The 11610-nt window shown below is 33.6% G+C and overlaps 1 protein-coding gene across 4 annotated transcripts in view; it reads left to right on the top strand.

The window, feature by feature from the left end:
• The first annotated feature begins 1461 nt into the window (after positions 1-1461).
• Positions 1462-11610, top strand: part of LOC116851154 (fatty acyl-CoA reductase wat-like) — a 13124-nt gene continuing 2975 nt past the window's right edge. For 2 of the 4 annotated variants that reach the window (XM_032830271.1, XM_032830275.1), the window contains exons 1-4: positions 1462-1973; positions 2365-2504; positions 3509-3637; positions 4395-4439. In XM_032830271.1, coding sequence (XP_032686162.1) covers positions 1817-1973; positions 2365-2504; positions 3509-3637; positions 4395-4439 — 471 coding nt within the window. In that variant the 5' untranslated portion in view covers positions 1462-1816. Of the gene's footprint in view, positions 1974-2364; positions 2505-3508; positions 3638-4394; positions 4521-4590; positions 4743-4838; positions 4949-5150; positions 5350-5637; positions 5881-5946; positions 6205-7078; positions 8415-11610 lie in introns of those variants that run through there. The other 2 variants (XM_032830273.1, XM_032830272.1) reach the window with 2 other exon arrangements.

The following is an 11610-nucleotide window of genomic DNA, read 5'->3' as shown; positions in this document are numbered from 1 at the left end:
TAATATTAAAAAATAATATTAGTATTTAATAGCACTAAGACATCCGTGCTTGCTCCTTGTGTGCCGTTACATATCTCACTATTAGTTTATTTATTCAAGGAGTTTTCTATTGTTTATCTTAAGCATCGGCAGGAAGATGCTATCTCTCTCGTATAATAACATCTCTTACGAGATCGACTCTTTCGTTCTCTCTCAACTTACATTTTAGAGAACTTATAAACATTGTGTTGCGAGATTGCTGTCGAAGCCTCGGTGGCTGAATGGTAAGGCGTCCCGCCCGGAGAAGTAAAAGCTGAAGTAAGGAGCTGGAATAAGGGAGTAAGCGAAAAAAATTATTTCCGTTTCGTCTTACTCCTACTCCTTACTCCATCTATTGTAGATCGGGCCTAAGGAGATGCTAAAGCTAAAACTTTACCGATAGAATCTTAGACCATATATATATAGAGGGGGAATTGCGTATTCCTTCTGTAGACCAAAAGTGTATCATCGGCCACTGCTGATAACTTGGGTCCATACAGACCCAACTATAAGCTATAATTCTTTGTAAAAGCTGATCACAAATACATCTTACTATCACTTCTATAAATAGCCTATAAACTGTTAACTCTCATCTGGAGCACTGAGTTACGTACATTCATGTTATGTATAACAGTATAACTAGCAAAAACGAAAAAAAACGAAATCGTATATTACGTCAACATTTTTACGCAGCAGAAAAATTTCTAAATATGTTTTGCTGTAATTTGTAACGTAGACTGATAAATCACGGCTACGGAGATTTCCTTCTGAGCCCATTGATAATTTGTAGTGGAGCACGGAAAATTTTTCTTTTTCCCTGCTCTCCACAAGCGAACTACAAGTATCAGTAACATAACATTTGTGTTTGAATGTCAGCTCAACCATATATTATTTCATGTAACTGTTACATGTTATATAACACATGTTCTGTACATGTTATATAACACATAACAGTTACATAAAAAACCACATGGTTGTGCTGATACTACATATCTATGTTGATCGAGCGTGTCGATCCCGTCTTGGGCTTGCTGAATTCGCGGATAAATAAACAACAGTTACGACGACTCGACGCGGGCAGGTCACGACAACACACGCTCAACGCAATCACGAGCTTCTCGTATGCTTCATACGTCCTCGAATGTTTAAATTCTAACTGATAATTCCGGTCACGCAGATCAATCTGCGATTGCAGCGGTTTCCTGTTAATAAATGTTAGCGAGCGGCGATTCGCGAAAAGTCGTTTACTGATTACTGTTCGTTCTTCTTGGGTCTACATAGCCCTCGTCACGCAAATTAATCTTTCACTCTCTTCCGAGCGACCTTCTTTCGACTCGATTGTCGTCTCGGAAGCTATCCATCCAGCGCTACTATTTTCGCGTCACAAAACATCGTACGAGGCTCACGATTTCTGTGGGGTCCGTCGGATCCCTGGATCTTCGACTCTCCGACGAATTCCTTCATTGTATCACGAACTCGAGAATCTATATTGTAAAATTTATAACTTGTTAGTAAAGTGTTCGTTGGAAGGAACGGAAAAAATCTGTGCATTCGATCGCTCCATAACCTTGCATCTTTCTCTCTCTTTTGCTATGCACTTAAACTGGTTTTCCGATGTCCGAAGGTTTTCCGATCAGTATTGTCGTCACGTATGCAAAAACGAAACAGGTTTAGCTCTTACAATATATAAGAGACGTATTGTCTTAGTGAAATTAGTGAAATTAGTGTCTCCCTTACATACACCCACTCGCAGATCATAGCTGAAATTAAAGTAAGTGAGGTAAATCAGTATTACTTCATGCAAGTACCGAACACAGATACTGACAGGATGAGTGACGATTTGTTAGATACTAACGATTCCAACCAATCCAAAATAGTACATTGTAGGAACAAGACCAATATTCAAGAAACGCAGATACAAAAGTTCTACGCGAACCAGACGATCTTCATTACAGGTATTTATTGTACAAATTATTATTGTATATGTACAATGCGATCAACAAAGAAATGTTAGATAAAAATTGACACACATACCAATATAGAGAAGCACTCGATTTAGATCCCGGATTACTGGCGCATTCTTCGAAGATTTGTTCCCGACCTTCCGTGAACATTTCAGTATTTTTCTTCAAAAAGAGGAAAAACTTTAAGCTTAACGGTGTCAATACTTGGATGACATTGACCCAATTAACAGTTTCAGTTCGTTTCTTTCCTTGACGAAATGCATTGAAATGTTTACAAAAAGTTGAAAACAAATTCACAATGGATAGAACATCAAAAACCGAAAATCAGATCTATCAGTTGACGTAATCGGTCAAACAATAATGGAGGAATATGATTAATTAGGCGGAACTGGATTTCTCGGGAAGGTCTTGATTGAAAAATTGCTGCGAAGTTGTCCCAATATCTCTAAGATATATGTGGTGATAAGATCAAAGAAACACAAGAGTGCCACGAGCAGACTGGTCGAAATTTTCGAGAGTTCCGTAAGCATAACGAGTGTTAGGAATTACTTAATTTTTCGAAGCGATTTTTGAGGTCTATGTCTAATCATCTCTCCTGGTCTCTTGCTCTTGCTTGTCTGAAGAAGCATGCAATTTACACTTACAGTATTCAGCTTCAGGCAATTTGAATCTCCTCATAGGGACCATCCTTAAGGATCTTTTCTAAAGCTAAAAGGATCTAATTGAAAATAATTTCTTATGCATAAAATTTTGTTAGTTATTTTGTTAGTTATAGTTATTACATATCTGAGGCGTATGACGTATCATATGTATGAGATTGTAAATATAATATCATAATAGATTTCAATTTAGCCATAACATACTATTATTAACGCGTTTTTTTATAAGATTTAATTATTCACACTCATGAGGCTATGAGCTTGGCGAACGTCAGTTGCATAGCTTCGTGAGTGAGCGTGAGTGGCAGGGTAAGGTGAGTAGATAAAGCTTTTGAAAATCGCCGCGAAAGTTCAAGTAATTCCCAGTAGTGGCATAAGTAATATATAATGATGCTAAATCTTGTAAATTTGTTGCGGTATATCCTTACCCAGTAAGCAAATTGAGTGCAGACTGCGCGCAGATTGGCAGCAAATTTAATCAAAAACCTACAGCAAAACCATAGCCATCTGTGTCTACATTAGGCTACGGTCTTGGTGACAGATTTTGCTGTCGGACAAATAGTGCCAAATTTGCAGCAAAAACTATGCAAAGCTTGCAGCGCAGCAACGTTTGCGCGGTTTCTGCTGCCAATCTGTCGTCAAATCGCCACAAGCTCTGCGCGGTTTTTGCTGCAAATCTGCAGCAATTATCCGACAACAAGCTCTGCCACAAATCTGACGGCAATTTGGCAGCAAGCTTTGATATAACAGATCCTGCATTAAATTTGTTATCTATTTGCTATCAAAAGTTGATAGCAAGCTCTGCTCGAAATTTGTTCGCGCAGATTTGGCTATCTGGGTATATACTGTTATAACGATAATCCGTAGCTATTCGATCGACTGAGGGAAGAGACGCCTAACTTTCGTGACAAAGTCGTGCCGCTCGTGCAAGTCAACGAATTGTACGAAAAAAACCTAGGACTTACGAAGGATGACATAGATCTAGTGATAAACAAGGTAAATGTTTTGAATTCTACTCATCGTTCTTGGCAATGTTGCTTTTATTGTACAGTCGGAAAAAATTGATGGTATTGGAAACCCAGTAAATAAAAAATTATTTGATTAAATTATTGATACAACAATATAGCAGCGATATTCAATAGCAGATAATGTTTTTTGATATATTGTTTTTATATCGTCGCATCAAAATTAAATTTTACTACGTTATATCAACATCGTCATAAAAAACTTTGACCTTTCAATCTTACTGAAACATGTTTGCAATATTTGGAGAGATTACATATGGTCTAATAATGTTTGAAAAAAATTTAAAATATTGGACAGAATGTATATCTTTCGAGAGATATACTAAAAGTAAGCACTTCAAAATGTTGGTCTAATATTCTTGGTTTACTGGAAACTATACAGGTAACAACTATATGAGCTTTGTATTAAAATAAACGAGTTCAATAAACTATTTTGTAGTTATAGCATATAGCCGAATGGTTAAGGGAACTCTAAAAAATTATAGAACTACATGTATAATTCTCGCAACAATTCCTCCCTCTCTCTCTTTCTTAAATATTCTTGTAACTTTTATTTGCAACAATTCTACAAAATTATTTATTAATCTATATATGTTACATTTAGCTTCGTATAGCTCTTACCTATATATTTAGCGATATCATGTATTTTTGATCTGAGTACACCTTACATGCATATGTTTGACGCGAGTTTGATAGTAATTTTTGATTCCATTTCTATCTCATTGCAGGTATCGATAATTTTCCACTTAGCGGCGACTGTACGCTTCAATGAGGACATAAAAGTCGCTGCAAAAATAAACGTGTACGGCACCTATGCTATTTTGAACTTGGCCAAACGTATGCCAAACTTAAAGGTAATTATTCGTCTCTAAAGTTTTAATTTTTAATTAACGAGTTTGCTTTCTAATTAAAAAGTTTTTGTAGTCATTTATTCACGTATCGACTATAACTGCTCACTGCTTGCCCACGGTGACACACATAGAGGAATGTTTCTACAAATATACCATAGAATCTAAAGAATTTCTTACTCTAATGCGAACATCGTCTGAAAACACGATCGACGAGAAGATATTAAGGTGTATATTCTTATCATTTTATAATGCAATAAATAAATTGGACAAATATGTATAACTTATGTAGAAAATGAAAGTACAACTAATGATTTTTGACAGAGCTGCCGCACAGTGGCCCAACACTTATACATTCACAAAAGCAATCGCTGAAGTAGTTATTAGAGACAGCAGCGAAAGTTTGCCCATCGGAATTTTTCGGCCATCCATCGGTGAGTGACCAATTATTTCAGGAAGATTGTTAAAGTTAGATAGCCTTAATTCGGTTTTCGAACAAGGTTGGAAGTATATTTATATTTTCTCAACGTTAATATTAAGACATTGAAAATTTGTATTCTTATACAAATATTTTATTTTTTCATTCTATTTAAAAATTTGTACAACATTAAAAGTTTGTATTTTTCTCGCCTTAAGTGATGAATACCGTCCGCGAACCGCTCGTGGGATGGATAGATAATTATTATGGACCAATAGGAGTGACGGTGTCTATCGCTAAAGGCCTAACAAGGTTTTTCAGGGCCGATTCTGATTGTTTAATAAATTTCGTACCTGCCGACATCACCATAAATGCTTTAATTGCCGCCGCGTGGGATGTTTTCAATCAACCGCAAAAGTATGATTCACCATGATAAGCACGTCATTTTTACAGATACGTCAAATGCAGTGTAAAAGTTCATACTAATGAGAATCTGGCTTCAAAGAAATGTGTTTGCATAGTTACTCTGTTTAACAGCGAAGAGATAAAATTTTCTTTATCTTTCCAAATTCCCGAATCGTAATAAAATTTATTTCATTTTCAAAATCATCGAGACATCGTCTGGATTTTCACTCCTATAGCAAGCGCGCGCACGTAAATAGTTCTTACGTTTTATACTAAATTTCTTCCATTTCCTAATTGCAGGAGAGGTGACAAAATGATAATTTATAATAGCGTATCGACAAACGACGCGCCTTTATTTATGGGTGATTATACCAATCACATACGATTAAACGTTCGAAAATATCCGACGAAGCACTGCTATTGGATGCCAACTATTACATTGGTAAAAAATAAGATTATATACAAAATGTGTATTTGGTTTGGCCACCTGCTGCCCGCTTTATTCATACAAATCTTTCAACAATGCATAGGTGCTCGGCAAAGGTATTTGAAGATAACACCGTATGTATGGGAGTAACATTCTCGTCGACATTATTTCATCTCTTTCAGAATATGGAAATTGTACAATATGATTCACAAGTATCAGGATGCAGTTAGTTACTTTACTTTGCATAATTGGATACACAGCGATGATAACATTCAGGCGATGTGGCGAAGCATGGACAAAAATGATCAGTGTTTATTCGACTTTAACATGAAAGGTTTTGATTGGTCGAAATATTTGGATGATCATTTCAAAGGTGTGCGGCTTTACTTGCTTAAGGATGATTTAAGTACTTTGGAAAATAGTCGTATCAAATTGAAGAGGTAATATATTTTTTATTTAATAATAACATAAATAAATAAAATAACATTAAATATCGATAATAGTGAGAGTGTATTCAATTCAACTTAAAATTCCCTATAATATCAAGGAAAGAAACTGATATTTGAAGAATTCAAGGTGTCATTGACTTTTTTATAATAAAATTTTTAACTATTTTTTTTGTATGTGGAAGTCTACATGATACAAATAAATGTTGACTTTACAGTCTTTTTTTTTAAATTATCGATAGCGCCTCAAAAATCTCACGGACCATTACACAGAACACTTTATATATTTGCCATTCGTATATTAATAATTATATACGTATATTAATAATCATTATATTTATATATAATTACATTATATATTATTATATATTAAATAATAATAATATTATATATTATTATATTTATAATTGTTATATTAATATACCCGTATATTAATAATTATATACGCACGTATATGTATAACATTCGCAGCTAAAAAGTTAACAAAAGTAATACCTAAACAATAGTTGACTTTCTAATGTGAAAAAATAATTTTAGAGAAGTTTTTGTCTCTTTGAGGCCTAAGAGTTACATTCTTTGTGCATCACTTTCAGTTTTCATCATAGAACCCCGGGAAAACATTTTTTGCGCTATTTAGTTTACTAAATGAAGTCAGAAAATATACAGTTTTCAGAAAGTAACGTAAGAAAATTAGCTGGACCGTAAATGTGGTTTTAGAGTTTAATGGACCTCGTTAGTGAGATTTAGTGTTAATTAAAATTGAAATGTGTTGAATCATTGACAGTTATTATGAAATACAAATATATGATGTACAAAGCGCATTTACATATTTTTACATTTGAGCTTAAAATAATATTATGAATTTCAGATTGTACTGGATACATCAAGTGACAAAGTTCTTGCTTACATTCATCGTCTTTATGTTGGTCTGGAAATTATTTTAAGAAATATTTTCGTAATCTTGACTAATTCCATGCGCAATTATAATATCAAATGGGCGCAATAAGCACGCATTATATAATTTTGGTGAAGGATAATTAAAAAAAAACAGTGTTTAAATAAAGAAATAAATAATAATTTATGTAGAAAACACAATCAGATAAAAAATGATCTTATGTATATGTACGTATGTGTCATACATTAAATCTTAATCTTAATCTGATTAATTAACTACCTGACGAACGAAATTATATATCTTCATTCTAGATTTTCAGTTTCAACCGAACCTGGGCAACATTGAGTTTTCTGTATTTCAGTATATATAAAAAAAGAATAAGAAAAACATATACCAGTACATAAAAGAGAAAGATGATAGACAAAAGTTTTGTATAAGATAGATACATTTTATTTGGCTAACTTATATATTCTGCATTTTAAAAAAGTAACATAAAATATACCATTATCCCTTTTGAAATGGGTCATGTGGTTATGGTAAAATTTAATATTTTATAAAAATATTAAATTTAATTTAATGTTTTATAAAAATATTAAATTTTATCATAACCACATGACATTTCAAGGGGGATAATGATATATTTTAAGCTTCTTTTTTAAAAAGCAGAATCCAATATTTAAGTTAGCCAAATACTTATACTTAACGAAATACTTACACTTTGTTTATATATACCGAAAGCTCAATATTGTCCAGGTTCGGTTGAAACTGGAAATCTAGAATGAAGATATATAATTTCGTTCGTCAGGTAATTAATTAATCAGATTAAGATTAAGATTTAATGTATGACACATACGTATATATACATAAGATAGTTTTTTATCTGATTGTATTTCCTACATAAATACGTGTTTCATCGATTAAAAGAAAAAAATAAATTATAATAAGAGATATTTATTTATTCTTCGCCGCACAGCAATACTATATAATAATATAAAATTAAAAGAATTAAGAATTATGGCACCCTTGATAGAAACTTAGACTCCCGAGAAGTACACATCAATACGCAAGAAGATACGCTCAAACTGACGCGACCGTGTTCGTGAAGCTCACGTGCTGTCAAAGTCAAAGTTTCTATCACTGTATGCCACATATATAGATTATAAGTAGCATGCGATATTAATCAGTAAGCTTATGAAGCGCTCACACACACCACTGATACTAATTAAATCACTTATTGCTTTCATTTCATTGCTCTAAGACATTTTTAAATATATTTTAATAAAATAAATTTATTAAGTGTTGAAATGTACACGTTGGCCAAGAGAAAATTTTATTAATACTACAGTTAGAGATATAAATTAAATTCTGCAATATAATATAATATAATACCCTAATATAATATAATATAATATAATTAACATTATGTATAATATAATATAAGAAAAACATCTTTGATCACAGTTGAACAGCACACTGTCAACGAGACAGCTCAAGTGAAGGAAGGAGACTGAAAGTTGTGACCACACTGTCATAAATATTTGAAATGAAACATGACTGGAGATATATCTCGTGTTTATCTACATTTTAGTGTGAGGAGAGTGGAAGATTAATAGAAACTTTTATACTTTATGTTATATAATCATTACTTGGTATTTACTGGATTCTCAAATTATCTCATACTTCGCATTTCATTTCTATATCGTTATTCGCAAAGCATATACGCATATAGACAATAAGACCCAACTATAAGATATAATTCTTTGTAAGAACTGATCACAAGTACATCTTCCCATTACTTCTATAAATAGCTTATAAACTGTTAACTCTCATCTGGAGCATTGAGTTATGTACATCCGTGTTATGTATAACAGCATAACTAGCACCCACAAGCAAACCATAAGTATCAGTAACATAACATTGATGTTTGAATGTCAACTCAACCATATATTATTTCATGTAACTGTTACACGTTATGTATGTTATGTAACACATAACAGTTACATAACAAACCACATGGTTGTGCTGACATTACATATCTATGTTATATTACTGGTATATAACTACGGTGCTCGTTTGTTGGGCATGTTAGATATTCACAATCCGGAAAGTTGGGGGAAACTGGAGAGTAGGGGAAAAGAAAAATTTTCCGAGTCTCCACTACCCATTACCAATAATGGACTTAGAAGGGAAATGGGAAATCTCCGTTTTAGAGACGTGACTTGTCAGTCTACATTAAAAACAGCAGCAGAACAATTCACCAAAAATCTTTCTAAAATTTTCTACTAAAAATGTTGACATAATATACGATTTTGTTTTTTGCTTATTTTTTTGGTTTAACTTTTATAGTATATAAGTGTCGTACTGTCTTAGTGAAATTAGTGTTACGTTACATATATCTACTCGCAGATCGTAGCTAAAATTAAAAATAAGGACAGTATTACTTCATGCAGGTATTGAACACAGATACTGACAGGATGAGCGATCATTTGTTACATACTAACGATTTTAATCAACACAAAATTGTGTATTGCGGAAACAATACCAAAATTCAAGGAACGCCGATACAAACATTCTATGCGAACCAGTCGATCTTCATTACAGGTATTTATTGTATAAATTATTATTGTATATGTGCGATGTGATCAACAAAGAAACATTAAATAAAAATTGACACTCATACCGATACCGAGGTTTTGGACTAGTACTCGATTTAGATCCCGGATTACTGTCGCATTTTTCGAGAATTTGTTCCCGACATTCCGCGAACATTTCAGTACTCTTCTTCAAAAAGGGGAAAAACTTGAAGCTTAACGGTGTCAACACTTGGATGACATTGACGAAATTCGCGGTTTCAGTTCGTTCCTTTCCTTGACGAAATACATTGCAATGTTTACGAAAAGTTGAAAACAAATTCACGACGAATATAACATCAAAAAGCGAAAATTAGTTCTATCAGTTGACGTCATAGGTCAAACAATAATGGTGGAATATGATTAATTAGGCGGAACTGGATTCCTCGGAAAGGTCTTGATTGAGAAATTGCTGCGAAGTTGTCCCAATATCTCCAAGATATACATGATGATAAGATCAAAGAAAAACAAGAGCGCCACGAGTAGACTGGCCGAAATCTTCGAGAGTTCCGTAAGCATAATGAGTGTTAGGAATTACTTAATTTTTCGAAGCGATTTTTGAAGTTTATGTCTGATCATCTCTTTTTGTCACTCTTGCTTGCCTGACGAATCACACAATTCACACTTACAGTATACAGTTTGAGGCATTAGAATCTATTCATAGAGTCCCTCTTTAAAGAGCTTTTTAGAGGCTGAAAGAATCTAACTAAAAATAGTTTCTTATGCGTGAAATTTAGCTATTATATAACTGATGTGTATGACGTATCATATCTGAGAAATTGTAATTATGATATAGTAATAGATTTTATCTTAATCATAAAATGCTATCATTAACGCGTTTTTTATAAGATTTAATTATTTACACTCATGAGGCTATGAGCTTCACGAACGTCAGTTTCATGACTCAGCGTGTAAGCTAGAACGGCAAGGAAGGATGAGTAGACGCTGCTTTTAAAAATCGCCTCGAAAGTTTGAGCAATTCCTAAGAATGGCATAAGTAATAAGTAATGACGTCTAGATCTTGTGAAATTGTCGCGGTAAGTTCTTATAGACGTTATAACAATCATCCATAGCTGTTCCAGCGAATAAAGGAGGAGGTGCCGAATTTTCATGAGAAGGTCGTGCCCCTCTTGCAAGTTGGTGAATTGGACGAAGAGTGCCTAGGACTTACGAAGCATGATATAGACCAAGTGATAAGTGAGGTGAGCCATTTAGATTCCACTGACCACTTCTCTCAAAGTTGCTTTTATCGTATAGTTGAAAAAGAATTCATAGTAATGCAAACAAGTGAGCAAAATTTCAATTGATAAAAATATATTTTATCGCAGGTATCGATAATTTTCCACTTAGCAGCGACTGTACGCTTCAATGAAGACATAAAAGTCGCTACAAAAATAAACGTGTACGGCACCTGCGCTATTTTAAACTTGGCCAAACGTATGCCAAACTTAAAGGTAATTATTCGTCTCTAAAGTTTTACATTTTATTTACCAAGTTTTCCTTCGTAGTCATTCATTCACGTATCGACTATAACTACTAATTGCTTGCCCACGGTAACACACATAGAAGAATGTTTCTACAAATATCCAATTGAGTCTGAAGAATTTCTTATTCTAATGCGGACATCGTCCAAAGGCACGATCGACGAGAAGATATTAAGGTGTATATTTTTATTATTTTGTAATGCAATAAGTAAATTGAACAAATATATACAATGTATGTAGAAAATAAGAGTACAACTAATAATTTTCGACAGAGCCGCCGCACAGTGGCCCAACACTTATACGTTTACAAAAGCAATCATGGAGGTAATTATTAGAGACAGCAGCGGAAGTTTGCCAGTGGGAATTTTTCGACCATCTATCGGTAAGTAAT

Source organism: Odontomachus brunneus, unplaced genomic scaffold, assembly GCF_010583005.1.
Source record: "Odontomachus brunneus isolate Ranch 3 - 2012 unplaced genomic scaffold, Obru_v1 Obru_scaffold_167, whole genome shotgun sequence".
Taxonomy (NCBI): domain Eukaryota; kingdom Metazoa; phylum Arthropoda; class Insecta; order Hymenoptera; family Formicidae; genus Odontomachus; species Odontomachus brunneus.
The sequence above is the reverse complement of the archived record's forward strand: the minus strand, read 5'-3'. Positions and strand labels throughout refer to the sequence as shown.